The sequence below is a fragment of the Saccopteryx leptura genome, chromosome 3, assembly GCF_036850995.1.
Source record: "Saccopteryx leptura isolate mSacLep1 chromosome 3, mSacLep1_pri_phased_curated, whole genome shotgun sequence".
NCBI classification, from domain to species: domain Eukaryota; kingdom Metazoa; phylum Chordata; class Mammalia; order Chiroptera; family Emballonuridae; genus Saccopteryx; species Saccopteryx leptura.
Window position 1 is genome coordinate 182,976,953 of NC_089505.1, and position 25,235 is coordinate 183,002,187.

The 25,235-nt window shown below is 41.5% G+C and overlaps 1 protein-coding gene across 3 annotated transcripts in view; it reads left to right on the top strand.

Moving 5' to 3' along the window:
- Positions 1-207: 207 nt before the first annotated feature.
- The window catches only part of DSP (desmoplakin), a 45,445-nt gene continuing 20,417 nt past the window's right edge, over positions 208-25,235 (top strand). Inside the window, exons 1-8 of one of the 3 annotated variants that reach the window (XM_066376994.1) lie at positions 208-752; positions 12,719-12,821; positions 15,901-16,049; positions 16,759-16,933; positions 20,046-20,174; positions 22,312-22,362; positions 23,611-23,772; positions 24,293-24,397. In XM_066376994.1, the coding sequence (XP_066233091.1) occupies positions 589-752; positions 12,719-12,821; positions 15,901-16,049; positions 16,759-16,933; positions 20,046-20,174; positions 22,312-22,362; positions 23,611-23,772; positions 24,293-24,397 (1,038 nt within the window). In that variant the 5' untranslated portion in view covers positions 208-588. The remainder of the gene's footprint in view (positions 753-12,718; positions 12,822-15,900; positions 16,050-16,758; positions 16,934-20,045; positions 20,175-22,311; positions 22,363-23,610; positions 23,773-24,292; positions 24,398-25,235) is intronic. The other 2 variants (XM_066376995.1, XM_066376996.1) reach the window with 2 other exon arrangements.

Here is a 25,235-nt window from a genome sequence, read left to right on the forward strand (position 1 = left end):
TCGACCAAAGCGGAGCACTGAGTACAGCAGACCCGGTAATCGCACGGCCTTACTTGGGTGGCCGCGCAGGGGGTGTCCGGGTCTCGGGGACCCCGCCCCTCTAGTATTACTCAGGCCTCGCTGGAGCTGGGCGGAGCCTCGGGCGGGCAGGTGGGGAGGGGCGGCCCGAGCGCGGCGGTGACACCCATGGGGGGCGGGGGAGGAGCGGCAGCCGCACCCGTCCGGGAAAGAAACGGCCCAGGTGTGGCTCAGCGCCGGGCGCCAGCGGGGAGGAGACTCGCGCCCCACGACCAACACCGACACCCAGCTGCGGGCCAGCTCCTGTGCGCCCTTGCCGCCCACCGAGCCACAGCTCTTCCTCCTGCTCCAGCTCCCCGCTTGTCGCCGTCGCCAGCCCAACCTCCGACCACCCCGCCGCGCCCGCAGAGGCCGGGACGGCCCAGGGTAAGAGAGGCGTCCTCGCGACATTTCTGCCTCGCTACTCCAGTCTCCGGTTTTTGGAGTTTCCTTTGAAGCCCTCCGCCCTCTCTGAACCCGCAGTCCTTGCTTATGACTTGGCGTCGAGTAGCTCTCTGAGCGCGCGCCAACATGAGCTGCAACGGAGGGTCCCACCCGCGGATCAACACGCTGGGCCGCATGACCCGCGCAGAGTCCGGCCCCGACCTGCGCTACGAGGCTAACGGCGGCGGCGGCGGCAGGATGTATTATTGCCGGCGCTACACGGTCAACGACCAGAACTCTGACGGCTACTGGTGGGTACCGCGCCGGTACCGGAGCGCACGCTGTGCTTGGGGTTCCGGGGTCGGGCTGCGTGGTTTCCACACTCTCCTACCAGAATCGGTCCCAGCTCGTTGGGAAAGAGAGGGACAGCTAGCCCCTGATGCACAAGGCACGCAGGTCAAGAAAGAGGCAAGTCTGTTTGCCCGAGGTCATGAAAGCATTTCCTGTTGGCGCTGGGGCAGGACCCAGGTGGCCTGACGCCGGTTGCGCTCTGCAGTCCGGTGTCGGTGTGTGCGAACAGGACTCCGTTTCGCCTTTGTCTCTTACCGCGAGCGAGGGCGAGAGGCCAAACAGCGAGGGGTCTGGGCAAGGTGTGGCGGGTGGGCAGGCCGGGCCATGGGGATCTCGGCTGCTTCCAGGACTGTACCTTGCACGGCCAGCGCGGGTTGGCATTCCCTTTGTCCCTGCCGGCAGGTGGAGAGGTCAGGCAGGTCAGGCTGCGACAACAAAACTCAACCTTTCTAACTAACCAAAAGTAAAACAACAAAGGAGCGGGGCCAGGGTCGGACTCGGCGCCCCGCGGTGTCTAAAGTCACTCCAAATTCCTGGTCACTACGAGACCACATCGGTAGCCTAAGGGCTTTTGTGTAGAAGTTGCGCTTCTGAGAGACGTGGAGTCCGGTTTCTAGAAGTTACCGCCTCGGCCTCTTCTGCTACTCAAACGAAGCTTCCCGGCAGAGGCGGCCATTTGGCCCTAGGTCGCAGCTCCGGGGAGAGATGCCTGTCTCCCTCGGTCTGCCGCGCAGTAGCCCCTGCCGGCGAGCGCACCTTTGGCCCCGCGCTCGCGTCCTTTATTTGTCTTTTTATAAAGCACCCGAGAAACAATCTCATTGTTTTTGTGGAGGAGCGCGGCGCAGGGTCTTGCACCTTAAGCAGCCGAATGTGGGCAAGGGGTTATGGAGGGGAGGTCGCAGTGTCCCTCCCGTGCCCCGCGGTGATGTTGGAGGCTGGCCTAACCCAGAGAAGCCCATTGGGAAGACAGAGTCTATTTCTAAGGATCATCGAGGAAACAGACTGAGAGAGTCATTTAAATGGGTGTAGGAAGATAATAAACCAGCATTTACCGAGACCCGGGTGCTGGGGTCCGGATACCCGCGTGAGCTGTTAGAATTTGCATTCAGCACCTTCTACAGCTGACCCTGCAAATTCTTGGCCTGAAGCCCTTCCCATAGAAGGCTTTTGGGAAAGACGCCTGCTGTCCAGAACAAATTTTACCCTGCTTTATGGCCCCAGGCTGGGGAGGAGCAACCTGAATACTCTTCAGGGGGTTTTTGTTTGGCCAGCAGTCTCGAAAGCCGGACTCTTCCAGTTGCAGCTTGTTTCCCGCTTAGATTTATATGCTTGTGCGCGCGTGTGTATTTACATATTAATATTTATTTTATAAATATATATTTATTTTCCCAGAGCATCTTGGGAATTTATTTTGCTGACTGTGAGTTATCAAAGAATTATTTCAGTCTTGGGCTCTTTTTTTTCTGAAGAGAATGCACCTGGGATTTCTAGGAAAAAAAGTGCCAAGCGATAGGAAGAATGGGAGAAACTTTCTTTCAGTTTTTACTTTGGTTTTTATGTTTGTTTTAAAATTCGGTCACCGTTGAAATCTGAAACTATTTTTTTCCTCGTAGTCTTCCGGTATTTGGAAAACACATTTTTTAATACTCACAGATTTAAGTCCAAGTCATAATTTGCATAGATTCTGGAGTAGCTCTGTTTTGTATGTGTGTGGCATTTTAGGAACCAAGTTTTTTTTTTTCATTATGTTTCTCTTATCCTAGAGTCCCTGTTTTAAAAATTGGCAATAAACATTACTTAATTGAAATTAAACTCTCTTAGCTTTTTGTTGAAGAAATTTGTAATTAGTATGTTAGTTAATGGACTGCCTGAAGACATGTGTTTTATAAGAATTTTTTGCTGAAACATTAAATTTTTGGGGGGGTCTCTAGTCCTCGTGGTATAGCATCATTTCTTGTGTTTGGTTTTTCCAACCTAAAGGTTGTTTATAAACCTGTCAGGTTTTACATCTCTGAGCAGGGCAAACAGGCTCCATTGAAAAAATGAGCCTCACTTTGAGAAGGGTATTTTTCTGCGTGTTGATCTTGATGGGCCAGAGCCAGGCAGAGTCGGGCTGAGGGCCTGGAGTCAGCATGCGGTTATTCTTCCCGGATCAGGTCATGGAGTTTCCCCAGCTTGAGGGCCTGCCCCGCTGCAGCCGACCCTTGTTGGACTGAGGAATTAACAAAATACAGAATTGCCCGCAAATATTGATTTCTGCGTTGAAACATAACGACTGACTGAAGAGAGACAACGAATGCATTCTGCACGGGTTTTCCTGTAGGCTTTATGGCTTTGAGCCGAGGGATTTGTGCATGCCTGCAGTTGTGGAAGTGGCATGCCAGCTGTGACGAGACTGCCCTCTTGCCAAATCAGTGATGATTATGATGCTGCACTAAGCCAACTAATTGTTGATCTTCTAAATATTTTTTTTTTGTTTTTAAAGCACAAAATGATCACGAAAAACTACCGGTTGATTTAACTAATTTATTTAAAAGAAGAAATTGCTACTCTAATGGCTGAATTAAATTGGTGATTTTTGAAATATTCAGTGTTTGTATTTAGCCCTTCCCTAATAAATAAATTTGAAGGTGTAGAGAGCTCAGTTCTTGTTTTGTTTTGTCTTTTAAAATGTCCTTAAAACATCTTTACATTTATAGCACTTTGCAATTTTTAAGACAGTATGATATCTTACTTATAATTCTCTGTTCTTCCCTAATCTGTCTTTTGCTCTTCTTTATCTTAGGTTGGATGGAATTTGCATCTACTTTATTTAATTTTCTCTGCTCTACTTAGTATTTTAAAGTTTGGTAAATATTATATGCTTGATAACAAAATAGGTATATTTTCAAAAATATGGGCTAGGGATTTTTCTTGTATAGGATATATATATATATATATATATATATATGGGATATATATATATATATTATTATTTTTTGTATTTTTCTGAAGCTGGAAACGGGGAGAGACAGTCAGACAGACTTCCTCATGCACCCGACCCGGATCCACCCGACTCGCCCACCAGGGGGCGACGCTCTGCCCCTCCGGGGCATCGCTCTGCCGCGACCAGAGCCACTCTAGCGCCTGGGGCAGAGGCCAAGAAGCCATCCCCAGCGCCCGGGCCATCTTTGCTCCAATGGAGCCTTGGCTGCGGGAGGGGAAGAGAGAGACAGAGAGGAAGGAGAGGGGGAGGGGTGGAGAAGCAGATGGGCGCTTCTCCTGTATGCCCTGGCCGGGAATCGAACCCGGGACTTCTGCACGCCAGGCCGACGCTCTACCACTGAGCCAACTGGCCAGGGTGTATAGGATATTTTTAATTAAGGCAGAGTTACTTTAGTTTTATTCCTATGGTTCAAAAATATTTACAAATCTGTAGTGAAATCTGGTGGCCAGGTGACAGAGTCCCACAGTTAAATCTTTCACTGATCAAAGAGTGTTTTTTTTTTATAGCATTAAAAGCTGAATCTAGTAATAAGCTTCAGAAATATGTGGTTGTAATGCTATTTTCTCCAGAACTCCTGATTTCAAAGCCAAAATGCATGTGATCACTATTTGATGTATAATTTTAAGTTTACATTAAACTACCTTTTAAAAGAAGCCTGTATCTTTGCATGAAATAGACAGGTCCATTTGTACTGAGTTAGAGTCAAAGGGAATGCTCACTTTTCCACTTTAGAGACAAGGAGGTTAAGACTTGTCCCAAATCCCAGTCCACTCATGACAGAGCTGACACGAGAACCCAACCTCCCAACCCTGCCCCACTGTCATCCTGTATCTTTATAGGGTTACGAGTATATTATACTGGACAGTCATGTACTTAGATGATGAAAGTATCAATTCTATTTCTTCATTCCTTCAACAAATATTTGCTGAACATTTGCTGTGTCTTAGGTGTCAGGGAGTTTAAAGGTGAAAATACAAATGGCTTCTTAAAAGGAGCACATGCTCTTTAAAGGAAAAGAAGTACACAGTGCTATAATAAAAAAGGATAATGGACAAGAAGGGTAGAGATGTCGCAGAGACTTCCTAAGGAGACAAGATAACATTTGTGGCAGGACTTGGACTGGTAAAACTGTAAAGGAGGAGGTGTTGGATTAGATTTTGGCTTATTTATTTCAGCTGGTGAAGGTGGGTGGGCAGAAAGCATTCCAGGGGAGAGAAGAGCATGGGAACAGTTGAAGAGGTGGAAGGTGGAACACCAGGAGCAGATTAAAGGCCTACAAAGTGATTTTTTTTTCCCTGAGAACTCATTGTATGTGGGGAAACAGTAAGACCTAAGGAGGAAGGATTGGTTGGGGCCAGAGCCTGAGAGACCTTGACTTCATGGTGAGGAATTTGACTAGGCAGAGAGGAGCCACTGACGATTTTTATCGAAGTCAGGAAAGGTCTCCTGCATTGGGAGAAATAAGATGGTTATAAGTAAGCTTTTGGACTATTTCTGTGGTTGTAGTGTGCAGGGTGGTATGAAGTGGGAGTTAGCTAAAGGAAGCAATTACTATATGTAAGTGAAGAAGGGAGGTGATAAAAGTCTGTTGAGTTGGCGTTATAGGGTCAGGAAAGCAGATATTGCCCAATCAAGTGGCAGCTTCAGCTAAGAATTGGATGTGAGAGGCAAAGGAACATCTGAGAGTCTGGCTGAGAGGTGGGTGACACATTGAATGGATCTTCTAAATATTTTTTCTGGGAAACTATTGCAAATTAAGATTCATTTTAGCTTCATATGTAGCAGATAACATTTATGTGGTTATTAAGTTTGAGTTAGTTATATATATTTTAAAAATATCAGATCAGTGGTTAGTAATAGTTACCATCTCTTGGCAAACACTTCTATGATGTGCCAGGTATATTGTCATTATCTCAAGCCTAACAACAATATTCCCATTTTACAGGTAGAAAACTGAGGCTAAAGTCATTAAATGACTTGACCTTGGTCATACAGTGATTGAGCTACACTTGAATCCAGTATACCATAATGACTTAAGAAAAAAAATATCAAATTATCAAGCCGTAGTGATTAGAATTTATCTTTTCTACTTGTAAACTCTTCTATCTATGATGAGTTTTTAATTCTCTTTCATTTGTAGCATTCCTGTGAAATATTTATTTCATAACCAGTCTCTTCTTTCACTAATACTCCTGTGGAGTTCCAGTCTCCTTAGAAAAACACATTATGATGCTGCACTAAGCCAACTAATTGTTGGTCAGATCTACAAAACAGCTTTCAACAGCAGTTAATTTTCTTCTCTGAATATGGGCATAATTCATTGTTGTTCAGGTGACTGAAATGTCTTGAGAAAGAAGAAAAACTGCTGATGCCCCTGATGCCTCAATGCTGACTTCTCAGGGTGGAGCAAAGGAGGGTTTGGGTGTGACTTGGAGAGTCTGACTCAGTTCTCTGCTAACCAGTCTTTCCAGAAGAGGAGGTTCTAGAAGAGGGTTTCTTCAGTCTGGAGGCATCAGTGCTTGGAGCACTGCCACACCCTTTGTCTTTCTCTTCCTCCCTTTTACACGCATGGGAAAATAGTCAAGTGTGGTTCTGATGTTGAAGCCACTGGCCCACAGTCCCCAAGACTCAGTGAGCCACTCATTGGAAGCAATATCCTGTAAAATGCTAGTGCAGCCCAGTAATTTACACCTTGGGTTGGAAGGGTCCAGGACCTTCAAAGACCTCATGAATGTGAAATCTACATTTCATGAAAATGGCAACAGGTTAGTGAGAGGTCTAAGATTTTGCCTGGAATTAAACATTTTGATGCACAAACATAATGCCCCTTGCTTCATCTGGAACCTGCAAAAATTAAAAAAAGAAGTGGACTTCTTGATGGATAATCAGATAACTTGTGTATGATTTATTTAGGCTTTAGAATGAATGTTTTCACATAGAGAAGTATTTCAAAATAGAAATCCCTATTTTGACATTGACTTTGTAAGTACCAAATAATCATATATCATCCCTGCTTAATAAAGGTACACATCTTTTTCTGAATTTCTTTATCCCTTCAATAAGTTTCTGTCATGCTCTGAATTGTCTTTATTATTTTCAGGTCTTGTAGGTAATTTTAGGAACATATGCAATGCCTCATGCTTAATATTTAATCCATTTCTTTTTTTCTCCTCTCTTTTTTTTTTTTTCCTTCTCATCCTACCCCCAATTTGCTGCAGTACACCCTTATAATTATGAACTGGAGCAAAAATTACAAAGTGAAAAATCAAAATGTAATCTGAGAACCATGCCCTAAAAGCAGCATCCGCCACCACCAAGAGCTAGCTTGCAGTGAGGATTCAGTTTTTGCTTGAACTTTGCAGACATTTGTGGCTCAAGCATCATGGCAACCACAGGAGGTGGGTGTGCCTCCATGTTGCAGATGCAGAAACTCCAGGCACAGTGAGTCTGACTTGCTCAGTGTCACAGACCGTACAACCGAAGTGGCTGAACAGGGAGTGGATTCCTAGTTTAACCAACTTCAAAGTCTTTTTGAAGTTAATGATATGTGATCAGTCTCTTCACGCCCCCTCCCCCCAATCCACCAAAAATGGTGTGAAAATAATAAACATGGAAAAGAAATAGAGCTTTTATTAGAGTACTGATTCCAAAGCTCCTGGGTCAAGACAAAATGAAGATCAGAAGAGGCTCTCTTTTAAAAATTTATAAGGAAAGTAACACCCCCTTTTTTTTTGTTCACTGTTAGCATGGAAATGGGTGGGAACATGTGCTACTAGATTGAGCTTTGGGAGTTGGGGTAATGAGATGGGTGATAACATCCTCATATCGGTCTTTTATTTGACTTTGTTTTTCTTCTACTTTACTAAACTAAACAAACATGCGTTAAGCACCTTCTGTGTGCTGACTCTGTGTTGTTAGGTGCATTCAGGAGTCGAAGGTGTGGGACTAAAGGAGTAGGGAAGACAGGTGTGTAAATAACCAGCAGAATGAGGGCAGAGGTGTGCGTGTGAAAACTCAACAGAGGAGGCAGCATTTGCTCTGTGACTTCTTGAGGATGGTAGTGTTTAGTGAGTCTTGGAACTAGGGAATTGTCCTTAAATGAAGAAGTGAAAACATGTTTTTACAAACATATTTTTTATTATATTTCAGATTCTTTAAAGAAACTCAGTTCTGTATGTGAAAATGCTTTGAAAATTATAAAGAGCAAAGCAAATTGGCTTTAAGATCAATATTAATACATTACATAAATATTTCCAACAAATATGTATTGAGTTTTTCCAAGGCCATTATTTCATGAACCTGAATACAAAAAGACATAAGACAGAGTTTCTGGCACACGTACAGGACCCATGTTGATGAATGAACAAAAGGAAGACTAGAGATAGAGATAGAGGGAGAGAGAGGGGGACAGACAGAGATATGGAGGAATGGAAGGAAGGAAGGAAAGAAGGAATCTGATGGGAGAGAGAGTATAAAGTACAGACTTAGGTTGTATGGGCCGAAGGTCTAATTAACACAATAGGTTAAATAAAATTACTTTTATAAAACAAGGAGAGTAACTTACTCAAAAATATTTTTACCTTATAATGTTGCATACTTCTCTTCAAAATAATTGTCTTTTTTTCTTTATAATATCCTTGGTAACAAGGGTTCAACTAATGCCTGAAGAGAGCTAATTTTGTAGTCATTCTTTAAGAAAAGAGTGTTACTTAGAGGTGGTAAAATAAAACATCCAGAGCTCTCTAATGTTCACACATATCCATGGGCTCCATCCTTGGATGAAAATCCAGAACGTGTTTTCCTTTTAGCCACTGATGAAGGGATCTTTAGGCAAACTGTTGGAACCATTACTTGTTGAAACAAGTTTTACAAGGAACTTAAAAAAAGTTTGTGCAGATTGGTTCTTTGTAGTATGAATCATTTGTCTTCGTGAGCTTGAAGATAAAACAATTTCAGAAAAGTTAAACCCTTTTAAGAATAAATGTTATATTTTTAAAGGACATCTATTAATTTTAGTTTAGAAGTAAATATTTTTTTATTGCTTTGGCTCAAATAAGTTTTTCTTCCTTTTTTTATTTTTCACATGACATCTTTCATACAACTGAAATGGGATTTAAAAATTGAACTTTGAGCTTATTAATTCAGTTCTAACATGGTTTAAAATCTCTGCACTCCTAACACCTGTATGTAGCAGTATCAAAAATTTCTTTGAGGCTAGGGATTTAAAAAAATCTTTATATATGTGTTAAATAAATAAATTTATTTAAAAGTTATTTTTTCATACATGATAGATTTTTGCATTTTTCCAAAGTGCACTCATTATGTGAATTGAAATGGAAACTTATTACCATTAGACAGAACATAGACTTTTGTATCACTTTCAGAGGAGGAATGAGTTTGGTGGTTTTTATAAAATAGAGTTACAGGAAGCATGAGCTAGAAAAATGTTAGTTACCATTTAGCCTAACAAATGGGAAACTGAGGTCTAGAAAATTTCTGAGATTAAAAAGATAATCTAAAATTGTTATGTGGTCTGTAAAAAAAATAGGATTTGACTTTAAACACTTTTGAATGATACACAAGTTTTATTTATTTTATTTTATTTTTTTAATTTAATTTTATTTTTATTCATTTTTTAGAAAGGAGAGAGAGAGAGAGGAGAGAGAGACAGAGAGAAAGAAGGGGGGGGGGAGGAGCAGGAAGCATCAACTCCCATATGTGCCTTGACCAGGCAAGCCCAGGGTTTCGAACCGGCGACTTCAGCATTTCCAGGTTGACGTTTTATCCACTGCGCCACCACAGGTCAGGCCTGATACACAAGTTTTAAAAATTGCACGTGTTCCTGATGCCAGCTCCTCTGGCTGTCATGCTGAAGGACCTAGCACTGCCCTGTTGAATTGTCTTGACATTCGATGGACTTGATGGGTCAAAATCCTTTCTGCCTGCATGTCTGCCTTGATTTGAGGGCAGCCAGTTCTGTGTGGATTCTTCACTGGGCTAAGACAGCAGACTGAAATTTGAGAGGGAATTCTCTTTCTCCAAGTCATAAAACCTCAGGGGCCTAAGTCTCTCTTCCTCCTCTCATTTTTGGTGGACTGAGCTCTTCAAAAGATTCCCTGTCTCACCTATGTCTGCTTCCTAGGGCTGTCCTTAACCACACTCAGACTGAAGTGAGATTTCTACAAATGAAAGACAGGGGAGGTATAGCTTGCTTTAAGGACTAGAAGAAGTCTTAAAAAGTAATGTACAAGATGACATTCGATTAATCAGATCATACTTTCCTACACACAAATAGCAATTCCAAAGATTCTTCATTACATTGTTCTAGCACTTGAGCTTTTGTTTGTTGACCCTTAAAGGGATTCGATTTTTGTGCCTTCCTCTTTCCTACAAAGTTGTTAATCTATTAACTAAAATGTCAAGCAAACCCACAGGGCTTTAGTGGATATCAAGGGCATGTGTGATAAACATAGGCAAGTCCTTTAGGAAAGCATGAAGATTTCTTTTTGGTATTATTAACAGCATATGAAGTTCCCTTTTATTTAAAGTTAGATGTATGAAGGTGAAGGGAAGCAGATAAGATGATTTATCTTAATATAGAGATGTCAACTCCTCCCTCTAAAAGTAGGAATACCTTCCCAAAAAGTAAGAGGGAACAACAACAACAAAAGAAAACTGTGAAAAGTCCATTATTTTAAGTCAACATTTAATTGCCTCACATTTCTTTTTCCTGGATACAGTTCATTTCTAAGTGTCCTGTAACTAACTGCTCTAGAAGCTGAGTAAAAAGAAGCTTCATATTATGTTGTCAAGTTAATTTAGTCATAAACTGACTTTAAAAAGACTTATATGTACACTTTTGTATAATTCATTCACAGCTGAGTTTCGTCTCCTATTTTGTTTTAAAATACATTTTTATTTTGGAATTATTTTAGGTTTATAGAAAAGCTGTGAAGATACTGGAGAGTTCTCATATAATCCTCACCGTTTCCCCCAATCTACCTCTGCCTAATAGCTCAGTTTCTGGTAGTTTTTACAGTAGCACATATTATTAAATCATTTAAGAAACTCTTGACTTTCCATCGTGCTAAGAGATAGACCTCTCATTTATGTCCTAGGGACTAACATTCTTTGTGGGAATTACTCTCTGAACCAAATAGCTGAAGAGAGTCACTAAATGTATCAGAAGAATGGTGCTCTCATCTCCCTGCAATAAAAGAAAACAAATATAATTACTTCTCCATCTCAGGATTCTAAATGAGGTCTCTGTATTTCTGGATTTTTTTCTCTTGTCTCTTGAATTTCTTTGCTCCATTTTATAATAAGTACATTTTGGGAAGTGTTCCATTCAGTTGGAATTTTGTGCAAGTTTAGACAACTGGTGTAGACCTGTTTATAGCTCAGCAGGAAATAAGTGTGCCAGATTTCCTGTGTGATTCTGAACGAAAGAAAGACAGGCTGTGTTCGAGGGGGGTGTGGTGACCTGGTTTTGACAGGTGGGCAGTGCAGGCGGCACCTCGCCTGGACTTGCCTGTGGGAGCCATGCCTCACCTGGGAGTGGTTCCCAGGGAAAGCTTGGTTCTTCACCCACACAGAGACAGCTAGTGCTGGCTTGTTGGGGAGCCTTGCTTGCAGGGAGGGAACGCAAATAGGTGGCAGAGAGAGAAAGTCAGGGAGCGCTCCCCAATGTGAAATGACACAGAATCAGGCCTGGCGGGAAAAGTTCCCCACGTTCTTGTGATTTTTATCCTGTCTATACATAGTACAGCTGTCTTTCTCAAAACAATTTTTTTTAAACATTGAAATTCTTTCACTAAAACATTTACAGACACACCCACCCACCCCCCACCCCAGACGCAGAGGCATCGCACATAAGAGAAAGTCCAGTACATTAAAGAGGAATCAGTCAGTTTTATCTGCAGGTGGCCCGGGCTGTAAAGTCCCTAAAAGGACTCAGGCTTCTTGTCCCACTCATGAGGACCTTTCCCGATCATTAAACAATAATTTAATATGCTTTAAATCTCTCTTAAACTAAACTATAGTAGGCTGTGCTGTGCCATAATGTATCCTGGAAAAGTAAAAAGTAAGGCTGTACTATTATACCTTGTACTTTTTACTTACATCTACAGCAAGTTAAATTCTTGTAATTTCGTTCTTTGAACTATGGAACATCCACGACATTCTTCTTAACCACTGTTGTCAGGCATCTTCCAGAAAAGTGCTTCATTTGAAATGTAAATAATCTAGGATCATCTAGAAAGGAAAAGTGGCCTGTTTATTTATTTGCAGTAAAGATGTCTAAATTCCCATCACTTTTCTTTACAGTTGTTTTCCTTAACTCTGATTTCAGACAGTATTTCTGTCAAATAAGCCTTTCTCTTGTGTCCTACTGTTTTCCTTAGCTAGACTTGCTAGTAACACCTTTACTTCCGCCAGAGACTTGACATTGAGGACTGATGCAGAGTGAAGGAGGAGGTGGGAGAGCTAACCGGCTAGAAATGTGTTTTTACAACTCAGAGGAGTATTTCCAGATTGAATCTTGGACTTGGAAAGCAAAACTTGTTCTGAAGGTCATTTTGGGCTAAGTAGTAAAATTTGAAAAAGTTCTGTAGAGTAGAAACTAGTATTCAGTCCATTTTAAATGTTCTGTCTTGAGAATTGTACTGTGGTTTTATAATTGTTTTTTATTCTTAGATACATGGTGAAATTTTGGGGGTTAGAGGGACATGTTTATTCTCAAATGGTTCAGGAAAATGTTTAAACGTGTTTACACACAGAGAGGGGGTAAAGGCACCTTGGCAAATGTTAATAATTGGGGAATTTGGGCTAAGGCACTACAGGAGTGTTTTGTCTCGTTTTTGCAACTTTTCTGAAAGTGTAAAATTGTTTCAGAATTGGAAAAAAAAATTCATGCCTGCTTCTTTGTGTTTGTCTCACCAGTCAAACTGGAACGATGTCCAGGCACCAGAACCAGAACACCATCCAGGAACTTCTGCAGAACTGCGCGGATTGCTTGATGCGGGCCGAGCTGATTGTGCAGCCGGTGAGCTTTCCGGTTGTGTTCCCAGGGACTGCACATGCCCAGTTTTGTTCCAGGGTCCCTTAGACTCCCATGGCCCTCACCTGTGTGTCCTGATTTACTGCCCTTCTTCACTCAGTGTTTGGAGATGATCATTTCAAAACAGACTACACAGGAATGTATCTTCTTAACCTACTTATGTTGGTTTAACCGTAGGAACCAGTTTTCACATAGCGTTTTTTTCTTTCCCAACAAATGTTTACACTGCAGATTGCAATAGCCTGTTGAAACTGCAACAACAACCCTTTGCAACCTATTTTGTCGTTACTTTCTTTTCCTAGAAATGCTTTATGTCACTGGATTGTGATGTACACCATCAATTTAATAAGTTCTTTTTCAGGAAAAAAATCACCATGTTGTAAGAACAATTCTACTTGAGAAACAACAACAACAAAAAAACCACAGAAAAATAAGCAATTAAAAATTGAGAGAAATTGGTAACATTGATGAAAGACTCATGATATTTCTTTTTTTTTTTTTTTTTTTTATAATTTTATTTTTTTAATGGGGTGACATCAATAAATCAGGATACATATATTCAAAGATAACAAGTCCAGGTTATCTTGTCGTTCAATTATGTTGCATACCCACCACCCAAAGTCAGATTGTCCTCTGTCACCTTCTATCTTGTTTTCTTTGTGCCCCTCCCCACCCCCTATCCCTCTCCCATTCCCCCCTCCCCCCCGTAACCACCACACTCTTATCAATGTCTCTTAGTTTCACTATTATGTCCCACCTACGTATGGAATAATACAGTTCCTGTTTTTTTCTGATTTACTTATTTCGCTTCGTATCATGTTATCAAGATCCCACCATTTGGCTGTAAATGTTCCGATGTCATCATTTCTTATGGCTGAATAGTATTCCATAGTGTATATGTACCACATCTTCTTTAGACTCATGATATTTCTTGATATTACTGAGAGTGCTTAGGATCTTATTGACACAGGCTTAGAAATGACAGGTTCTGTGATATTTCTTTCTCTGTTTAAGGTTTTTATTTTAAAAGACTGTAGCATTCACATTTGCTTTGATTTTGCTACAGACTGAAAATTGGTGGGACCATAGCCACGTTTTCTGTTCCTCCTGTGATGTATTGTAGCTCTTCAGTTTCCTTGATGCTGATGTTAATGTACAGGTTAAATCCGGAATTGGGCTCATCGCAGAGTACTTTTTTTCAATAAAAAGAGGGATTTTAATCAAATGAATTTATGTGTTCTGTCTGGAGACTATCTAAATGTTCTGATTTCTTAATTTTAAGTATTGTGTAGGTTCTTGTTCTGGCTTATTTTGTCCAGTTTAAAAAAAAACACATCACTTTCATCCATGTGCAAAGATATTTGGGGCTCAGCAAAACCAACTTTATTCTAGTTCTGATTATTTTAAGTCTTGGATCTGAAACACACTACTGTGAGTGTTCACGTGATTTCTTTCTGTAAAGCTAAACAGGAGAGGCATCATGACTTCTCATTGAACACATCCATACTCAGTCTTGGACATTTGCAGTGGCCGTGGATATACTTTACATGTAGTTCCAAAATTTACATGGCACCGTGTTCTCAGTTTATTTTTACTTAGATGCACTGAGGTGCAAAGATGTCAGGGAAATATACCCTGTTTACTGACATTTTTCTTTGGAGAAATAAGGTTCCTTTGGCTGAAGATAAATAAAAGCAGCAATTCTAAAATTCTGGAGAAAGCTCATATACGGCACTGAAGCTTCAGCCTTTTCATGCAAACAGAGGAAGCTTTCTTTTCTTAAAAAAAAAATTTTAGCCCTGGCTGGTTGGCTCAGCGGTAGAGCGTCGGCCTAGCGTGCGGAGGACCCGGGTTCGATTCCCGGCCAGGGCACACAGGAGAAGCGCCCATTTGTTTCTCCACCCCTCTGCCGCGCTTTCCTCTCTGTCTCTCTCTTCCCCTCCCGCAGCCAAGGCTCCATTGGAGCAAAGATGGCCCCGGCGCTGGGCATGGCTCTGTGGCCTCTGCCTCAGGCGCTAGAGTGGCTCTGGTCGCAACATGGCGATGCCCAGGATAGGCAGAGCATCGCCCCCTGGTGGGCAGAGCGTTGCCCCTGGTGGGCGTGCCGGGTGGATCCCGGTCGGGCGCATGCGGGAGTCTGTCTGACTGTCTCTCCCTATTTCCAGCTTCAGAAAAATGAAAAAAAAAAAAATTATATTGAAATAATTATAGATTCACAAGAAGTTGTTAAAATATTACAGAGCAGTCATATAGCTCACCAAGCTTCCTCCTAAGGTGCTGTCTCACATAATGGAGGCATCATCAATCTCAGAAAATCAGTTGTCCCAATATAGTGAATTAGACAGCTTTCTTTTTAAGAACTGAAAAATTATTTTCTCATATGATCCAGGAAAAGTTCAGCTTGTGTGTGAAAGACCTTAGCTAGTATAATGATACAGTGTTCTTACCAAAGTAATATTCCCATTAGAGGAGAGTTCTCAAATGCCAAGATAGGCATTTGAGATGAAGGAGAAAGGGAAAGATCAGCATTCTGTGAATATACTTTTTTTTAAAGTGAAAGAGAGAGAGAAAGAGAGAGGGGGAAGGAGAGGGGAAGGGAAAGGGAGAAGAAAAGGAAGAAGAAGAGGGAGAGAGGGAGAGGGAGAGGGAGGAGGACAAGAGAGGGTGAGACAGGAAGGAAGAGAGAAGCATCATCTTATAGTTGCAGCACTTTAGCTGTTCATTGATTGCTTTCTCATTTGTGCCTTGACTGGAAGGCTCCAGCTGAGCCAATGACCCCTTGCTCAAGCCAGCGACCTTGGGCTTCAAGCCAGTGACCTTTGTGCTCAAGCCAGCAACCATGGGCCTTGTCTATGATCCATGCTTAAGCCAGCGACCCTGTGCTTAAGCCGGGTGAGTTCATGCTCAAGCCAGATGAGTCCACACTCAAGCCGGCGAACTCAGCATCCCAGACTGATGCACCACCACCTGGTCAGGCTGTAAATATACTTTTAAAAACATAGTGAAAATTTAAAATACAGTCTATAAATTTTGGCTAACGAACCTCCCATATTCTTTCTTTTAGGAACTGAAATATGGGGATGGAATACAGCTGGCTCGGAGCAGAGAGCTGGATGAATGTTTTGCTCAGGCCAATGATCAGATGGAAATCACTGATGGCTTGATCAGGGAGATGCGGCAGATGGGCCAGCCTTGTGACGCTTACCAGAAAAGGTATTCCCCAGAGAGCACGGATACAGGAGCATGGCATGCACCCAGTTAAACCCAGTCCCACAGCACAGATACTCATAAGGATAGACTTGCCGGCTTGGTGCAGCTTTATGTCTCTCTAATACAGATGGACTAAAACTAGTATCTTCATCTTTCATGGAATCACAAAGCTGCCATAAGAATTGAACCAACCTTCCCACAAAAGAGTGTGCTTATTTTAAAGAGTTGAGTTTGTTATGAGATGTTAACTGTACTTCCCTTGAGGGGACAACAAAGGCCTTTGGCATAGCATTTGTCTTTTTAGGAGTCTAATATCAAGTCAAGCTCGGTTTAATGAAAACAAAATTGAAAGTCTTAGAGTTGGAAATGCAGTTTAAAGCAGAGAGACAATGCAGTCTGATTTTGCTCTCATGGTACCTGGAATTTTGCTGTCAAAATTCCCAGGGTGAAACTCATGAGAAAGCGAAAGGTATGGTGGCCAGGTTAGGCATGTTCTATGATGTGTCAGGCTTTAAGCATCATAATATCAAGTTTCTATATGGGATCAATATTCACATCATATGCTAAAGGAGAGTATTCTTCAAATAAAACACTTCAGACCTCTGCTGACACAAAGGAGACTCAGGAAAGGGGAAGTGTGCCAGCACGTATTTTCATGGGCTAGTTTCCTGTGCTGGTATCATTGTTTGTTTTATTTTCTTTTCCCTTTCAGACTGCTTCAACTCCAGGAGCAAATGCGAGCCCTGTATAAAGCAATCAGTGTTCCTCGAGTCCGAAGGGCCAGCTCCAAGGGCGGTGGAGGGTACACCTGTCAGAGTAGCTCCGGGTGGGATGAATTCACCAAGCGCATCACCAGTGAATGTCTGGGGTGGATGCGGCAGCAGAGGGTAAGTAAGCAGCTTCTGGAAGGACGGGGGCTGGTTCTCAGATGTTTCAAATCTGTGTAGGCGCAGGGTCTGGAACCTGGCAGGGTAGCCCCAGCGGTTAGGCCACAGAGAGTGTTCTGGACCTCAGCTGGCAGCAACAACTTGCTCTTTTTGGCATTTTCCTCATACACAGTTTGAAAGTAGGCTTCTATTTTGAAATGAATGTCAGTGTTTTTCTCCCTTGCGTGGCCTCATTGCTTTATAGTCATACTTTATCTCACAGGTAATAATATTTAGCAAGGAAATTATAATTGGTAGATTTTGACTAGCTCTGACTGCACAACTGGAAAATGTGTTGTGGGACTTCATGTGCTAAGGAACTTTACTGTTCTACTTGAGTGGTAACTGATCTCATCTGTGTTACTGATAGGGACTTAAAAAAAAGGAATGTTATGGAGGTTCATTTAAAACGTTAACAAATTTGCAGAAGCTGGAAACGTGCTTAAAACTGGCTATTCTGGTTTGGGCTCATTGGTTGCTTACCTTGTATTTTTGAAATGTCAGCTCTTGTGCAATCATTATGTCACTGGAGTAGGAGTGGAGTTAAGTAATGGCAACCGAAATATGTGCTGAGCCTTTCCCTAGAACTGGAGTTCCTACAAAATATTTTTCTATGTTAATTACTGTTTTATTGTTTTATGTAGTAATTATGTGCTATAATGAACAGGTGGTGGTAGAAATATGCCATAATCATGTAGTTGGGAATTTAATAATGAAAACCTGACACTAATGAACCATCCTTCTCTTGAGAAGGTGGATACGTCAGGATGACAAGTGGTGGGGTTATGCACTAGGGGTTGTGGTTGTAAGTAATATTGGTTTTATTTCTTGTTCTTGGGCCAATTTAGCAGTGGTTCTAAAATTTCTTGACAACTTAAACATTTTTATATGTGTACATTTCTAAGTGATGCGGGCTTATGGGACTATTCATTCATTCAGTTAACTTTTTCTCCCACCTATTAGAAGGACTATACATCTTACAGAAGGTAAGGTAAAGGAAGTTATTGATCCCAGATACCTAAATATAAACCTATTTGTATGTTTTCAGATTTCCTTTTAATTTTTTTTCAGTTGAGGGATACTTGACATACAATATTATATGAGTTTCAGATGTACGGCATAGTGATTCAACATTTGTGTACATTATGAAATTACCTTTTTATCTCTGAACATACATTTCTTTAGCATTTTATAGGTATTGGTGCCATGCCAGAAACTGAGGGTTCAAAAATTATGTTCCATGGCCTTGAAAATGAATATTATTGAAGAAAACAAGATGCAAACATCTAAATGCCATATTTCTATGCAGAGTGGAGTGAGATTAAGCACTGTGTTTGAACTATAATTCAATCCTGCTCAGACAGGACTGGGGGAGGGGTGGTGCAGCAGTCCTGAGGAGTGGAGCGGTCAAAGGAAGGCTTCATAGGGCTCCAACTACATCTTAAGAGTCAGTGATGTTAGGTTAAACAACCTTTGAACCAAAGTAGGAAACATCAAATTTTCTAATTTCTTTTTAGTGTGACAGTTATGTAAAAAACAGGATTTGTCATTTTCTGTATTCATATTGGGTGCAGCTTTGTAAGAATTTCTTGGTAGCAAAGACTCAACGTTGAAACATTTTGGAAAATGACATTCTGTGGACATGGCTTTCCGTTTCCATGTTAGGAGCCTTTACTAACAGTTGATGAAACATGCTTTTCAACTCAGGTGGCCCCTGTGGTTTCAAAAGAACTGTGCAGTTCTGTCGCTTACTGCTAGTTTTCTCTGGGATTCTCTTGGGCCCCTTTTCCTCCTAGCCCTTCTTCCCTAAGGCATAGCTTGCATTCTTCCTCTCACTCCCAGGGGACTGTGCAGCAGGGCCCAGCTGATAAGGGAGCTATGTCCCAGCAGCACAATCAGGAAGCAGTCACACATCTCCTGCGCCTGGTTTTTTGTTTTGTTCCCCTGAAATTTGTTCCTGCTGATGGACCAGTCAGATACTATACACCCGAATGGTAATGAGGTGCTTGAGCAGGAGTCTGGTCACCGTGTTAACTTCCCAGTTCACTGACCTGTTTATGTTAGAGCCAAAATGAGCTGTGGGGGAGAAGGGTCCAAGTCCCGGGTACATTTCAGTTGTCTGATTGTGAAATGGCTCCCCTTTCTGGAACTTTGCCAGGTATATGAAAACATAGATGTGGCTTGGAACAATATGTGTTATGTGCTTGCTGTAATACAAGACTGAATGAAATGTTTGCCCTTGGTGTGTCTTGGAGATGACAGAGGTGATTTGGAAATTTACATGACCTCATTCAAAATAAAAGATGAGATAATAGATTTGCCACAGTATGACATTTATGGAAAAATGTATTTGATTCTTATCATGGGGCATTCTTAAATATGAAGTAATGGAGACAAAATAGAAAGTTAGGTTTAGTTTTTAAAAAGCTAAGATGCATTCACAGCCTCAGTGTTGCTGACATGAATTGAAGCTCAGTTCAGGCGTTGTGTATATGTTGTAACTTCTCTTTGAAATGGGCTGTTGTGAGTTTTGCTTCCTGAAAGGTAATAGTGAATGCTGGGTTTAAAGAGTCAACAATTATATTAATCAAAACAATTTAAAGAAAAACAACAAAAAAATACTTTCAGGTTAGCTGTTTAGCTTGGGAAGTAGTATATAATTGCTTTTGATGCCCATTTTAAAGTGACTGACTGTAGGAACTTAGTATTTTATAACATCCTCTATGTTAGGCATAGTACATATATAGGTATGCACAGATACTATACACACACATACATATGCCACTTTCATGTGCACATGTAGATGTTTTTCTTCAGAGGACATGATCGAGGCATCAAGGATGTCATTTCTGAGTCACCTCTTGCCACCTTGAGCTGGGTATCAGACAAGTTGAGGGAAGTATTTGGCAACCCCCCATTAGCTGTTTGGAAATTGCAAGCCTTAAAAAATTCTTTTGTTTTGGTTTTGGTATTGACTGTTTACATGTCCCTTGGTGCTCTGACGCCTGCCTCTGTAGGTAAGGTGTGCCAGGCACACGGGCTCAGAAACAAAGCGCAGTGTTTTCCTTGGCAGACGGAGATGGACACAGTGTCCTGGGGCGTGGACCCGGGTTCCGTGGAGCAGCAGATCGGCAGCCACAGGAGCCTCCACAACGCCATTGGAGACTACCGCTGGCAGCTGGACAAGATTAAAGCTGACCTGGTACTTGCAAATGTTTCGCTTCAGAGTCTCCAAAAAGCATACTGAAGGATTATGTTGTTAGTTGTCCCAGGCAGTTTGGTCTGCAACATTAGTGTATTATTCCTTTCCCAAATGACTGAGAAATTTTTAAAAAGTCCCACTTCATAAATGAGGAAGTGGGACCCAATAGATGTACCTCTATGGCATACCCATTCCAAACAGGCTTTCAAGACGCAACTTCTCCTATTATAGAAGAATTATTACATTTCCACGATCATACTTTAATAATTGTATTCCTTATTAGCTCACTAGTCCTCTATATCATCTCAATCATGTTAACCACTAAACTAACCCACACGAGTACTATAGATGCCCAAGAGGTAGAGACTATCTGAACAATCCTGCCAGCCATTATCCTTATTATAATTGCTCTCCCATCCCTCCGAATTCTTTATATAATAGATGAGATTAATAACCCCTCCATTACCGTTAAAACTATGGGCCATCAATGATATTGAAGCTATGAATACACAGACTATGAAGATTTAAACTTTGATTCCTATATAATCCCCACATCCGACCTCGCACCAGGCCAAATCCGTTTACTAGAAGTAGATAACCGAGTGGTTCTACCCATAGAACTTACCGTCCGTATGTTAATTTCATCAGAAGATGTATTACACTCTTGAGCCGTCCCCTCCTTAGGCTTAAAAACAGACGCTATTCCAGGACGCCTAAATCAAACAACCCTACTATCTACACGACCTGGCCTATATTACGGACAATGTTCCGAAATCTGCGGATCTAACCACAGTTTTATACCCATTGTACTTGAAATAGTCCCACTAAAACATTTTGAAAAATGATCATCATCCATACTGTAAATTCATCAAGAAGCTACTGCAGCGTTAACCTTTTAAGTTGAAGATCGAAAGCCCCACCCTTTCCTTGATGATATGCCTCAGTTAGATACTTCTACATGATTTATCACAATTTTATCAATAATTATCACACTATTTATCTTCATGCAGTTAAAAATCTCCAAACACACATATTATACAAACCCTGAACCTTCTTTAACTAAATCACTAAAACATTCAGCCCCTTGAGAAACAAAATGAACGAAAATCTATTCGCCTCTTTCATTACCCCTACAATAATAGGACTACCTATTGTTGTTCTAATTATTATATTTCCCACTATACTAGAGATTGTGTTAACACTGGGTGGGGAGGCAGTTAACACAAGGTGAAAGACACACAAACACCCATGTTTTGTAAATGAGTGTTTGGGTGGGGGAGTGAGCAGTTCTCTGCAGAATGCAGAGCAGCTCTTCAAATACAGAGGATATGGCCATCATAACATTTCACGTCCTTGGTGAATCCTTTTCTATGTGATAATTAGAATATTCCTCTACTGAAGGAAATTATGTCTCATCCTGATACCTTCCCTTTGCTGAAAGGACTGGCTTGCAGCTGGGTGGAGAATTACAACATAAATTTATTCATCTTTTTTTTTTTTTTTTTTTTTTTTAAAGTGGTTGGGCTTGCTCAACTTTTTTTTTTTTTTTTTTTTTTTTTTTATTTATTTTATTTATTCATTTTAGAGAGGAGAAGGAGAGACAGAGAGAGAGAGAGGAGAGACAGAGAGAGAGAAGTGGGGGAGGAGCTGGAAGCATCAACTCCCATATGTGCCTTGACCAGGCAAGCCCAGGGTTTCGAACCGGCGACCTCAGAAATTTATTCATCTTTTTAAGTGCTTGTTTTCCCCCAGGTTTCTATACTTTTGTTGTTGTTATTATGGCTTTCTTGTTTTGCCTTACTTTTGACCACTCGAATATCTGACCAATTTTCCCTAAGACCCAGGGAATCCTAAATCATATTTTCAGACTTTGACAATTTCCTAAGAAGTGAGTCTTTGAGTGACAGCGATGAGGCCTTTACCCGGGAAGATGGCACCACCAGGCCAGTGAGGGTTTACTGTCAAACCACCCGGGAAAAGGTCTCTGTGGGCGAGAGGTTTCCTAGAGAAAAATTGTCTTTCTGTTGAAGGATGTAAAGTCAGTCTCTGATGAAAAGGAGGTTTAGAGGGGCTGCTCTTTCTCTACAGACCCACAGGGGGAAAATGAGATCATGACTTGCTATATGTTGCCTTCTAGCGCGAGAAATCTGCCATCTACCAGCTGGAGGAAGAGTATGAAAACCTGCTGGTAAGACCGCTTATTTCTGATGTCTCTGTGTTCAGTCCAGCTCCATTAATATGGAGCGCTGCTTTGAGGTAAGGCACCTGCTGGGTGTTAGAGCTAATGGCTAGAGGTGCCTGGAAGTCCACTTGGAGACATGATTTTCATTTCCACTGCTGTCTTTCTTTTAGAACTGAAGTTTAAAAAAATTTTTTTTTCTGAAGACAGTACTGAGTGCTATTCTATTTGCAAGTTAAGTGTCACATCAGTAGCTCTTGTTGAATACGCGCAGGTAAAGCACTAAAGCTTTTCCACTTGTGAACTGCAGTCTTTTTACAAGATGTAAGCAGGAATAAGCTTTGTTTCCTTAGATTGAGGTTTACGAGACCATCATCACTATTTTATGGTAAATGTTGAATCAGTTGCCTGACTCATAGGAAAAAGTATTTCCATTCTTCTGCCTATTTGTGTCAGCTTGTCTTCACTTTTTATTTCCTTATTGGCAGTGTTCCTTTTAAAATAACGTAGCTAATAGTGACGCAACAATTTCCTATCAGGTCTGGGGAGTGATTGATGGCACCTTGAAGTTTGGGGTGTGGGAGAGGACAGAAAAATTTTTATTTTTCTTTTTAAGAATTTAATTTTCCCTTTATAGTCTAAAACTAATTATTGAATCCAAATATCAGTATCTGAATCAAGACCCATCTAAATTAGGCTGTTTCACCAAATCTAAAATTGCTCCTTTGCTGCTCACAAATTCGGATGGGTCACATACCAGGTGGTTGGTGAGTGCAAAAGATTAACATATTACTGATTCTTGTGTATGTGTTTTTTTGTTTGTTTTGTGTTTTGTAAAAGGGACTCTATGGGTATAGCTGTGAAATTTGCAGAGAAAATCATTAGTTTGCATATCGTTATCCTAATGGTGCTTTTTTGTTTTCTTTGTGACAGACAGAGAGAGAGAGTCAGAGAGAGGGACAGACAGACAGGAAGGGAGAGAGATCAGAAGCATCAATTCTTTGTTGCCGCACCTTAGGTGTCATTGATTGCTTTCTCATATGTGCCTTGACCGGGGGGCTACAACAGACCAAGTGACCCCTTGCTCAAGCCAGTGACCTTGGGTTCAAGCTGGTGAGCCTTGCTCAAACCACATGAGCCCGTGCTCAAGCCGGCAACCTCGGGGTTTTGAACCTGGGTCCTTCGCATCCCAGATGCTCTATCCACTGCACCACCACCTGGTCAGGCCCTAATGCTGCTTTTCAATGTCCTATGCAGAAAGCGTCCTTTGAGAGAATGGATCACCTGCGACAGCTGCAGAACATCATCCAGGCCACTTCCAGAGAGATCATGTGGATCAATGACTGTGAGGAAGAGGAGCTACTCTACGACTGGAGTGACAGGAACACCAACATTGCTCAGAAGCAAGAGGCCTTCTCGGTAAGATTGCCCCTGAGGAGCTGTAGATGCTTGCCTTGGGGCTGTCGCCTTAGAGGCCTAGAAGATGGGGGTGAACAGACTCGTATCTTTTAATCCACCAGTTATAAATCGGCCTAGATTAGAATGGTCTTAAAAAACCATTCCTTTCAGTGACTTAAGAGGGACAATGCATGAACATCCCAAAAGATAGTGGGTAATGTAAGAATTAGTTCTTTCTCAAACCCCAGAGTGCATAGTAGCATGGTGGATTAGAACCTAGAATTAGGTTTATTGTAGCTCTGTCACTTTACTTGTGTGAATTTGCACAAGACATGTCACTAGTCTGGCCTCAGCCACATACTGGATGATCTCAAACATCCTTTCCAGTCTTAAAGTGCTAGGAGTCTTGAGGAAAACATAACAGGATTCTCTGACATTGTCCATTTCCCAAAGGCAGTTTTGTATATAGCGTCCTGTGGTGGAAATGCCAGAAGGTCAATCAATGGTGACTTGCCCTGAAGAATTTGTTTTTCATTCACAGATACGCATGAGTCAACTGGAAGTTAAGGAAAGAGAACTCAATAAACTTAAACAAGAAAGTGACCAACTTGTTCTCAATCAACATCCAGCTTCAGACAAAATTGAGGTAGGCGTCATGAGATTTACATTTTTATTAGGAAAAAAGGGAAAACTTTGTAAAGTAAGACTATACGATTGAATGATTCTTACCCCTCGTAAATCCATAGGAAGTTTATTTTATATTTTGGGATCAATTCCCTAGGCCAGGGCTTGACAATCTTATACTAGAAAGGACCAAATGATATTTTAGTTTTGCATGTCATTTGGTCTTTGTTGAAATTATTTAACTCTGCTGTTGTGGTATGAAAACAACAATAGCAATATGTAAGTGAATGAACATGACCCTATTCCAATAAAATTTAATGTATAAAGGCATGCAGGTGGGCCAGGTGGGCCTCTTGGGGCTGTAGGCTGCTGACCTCTAGACTGCTATTTGTCGTCTGTGCTCAAGGCTGACATTAGCTGGCAGCACCAGTATGGTCATATTGGTTGTTAAAAAAATTTAAAATATTTCCATATCTATTAAGAGTCATTGCCTCAGAGCCCCTCAAGCCCTCCACATGGGTGCCTTGATCCTGCCTGTGATCTCGGTGGAGGAGAGGAACCCTGCTCTAGGGCTGTCCCCAGTGTCTGTTCTGACTGGCCAGTGGCTATGCCATTTGGGTGAATATTTTGACTAATTCTCCTAATGCTACTCTTTGTTAAAACTTGGGCTGTAAAATTTAATTTCTACTGTACCTGGAGTTCCCTGCTGGGAAATTCTGTTTTTAATATTTGGAAAAAGTTTGCTTGACTTGGAATGAGGTAGAAAAGATTTCATAGCTTTCATTCAGGGTCATGTATTGATCAAAGAGTAGAACCCTCTGTATGGCTGGGTGGTGGTGAGACTACTGATGTTTCCTTGT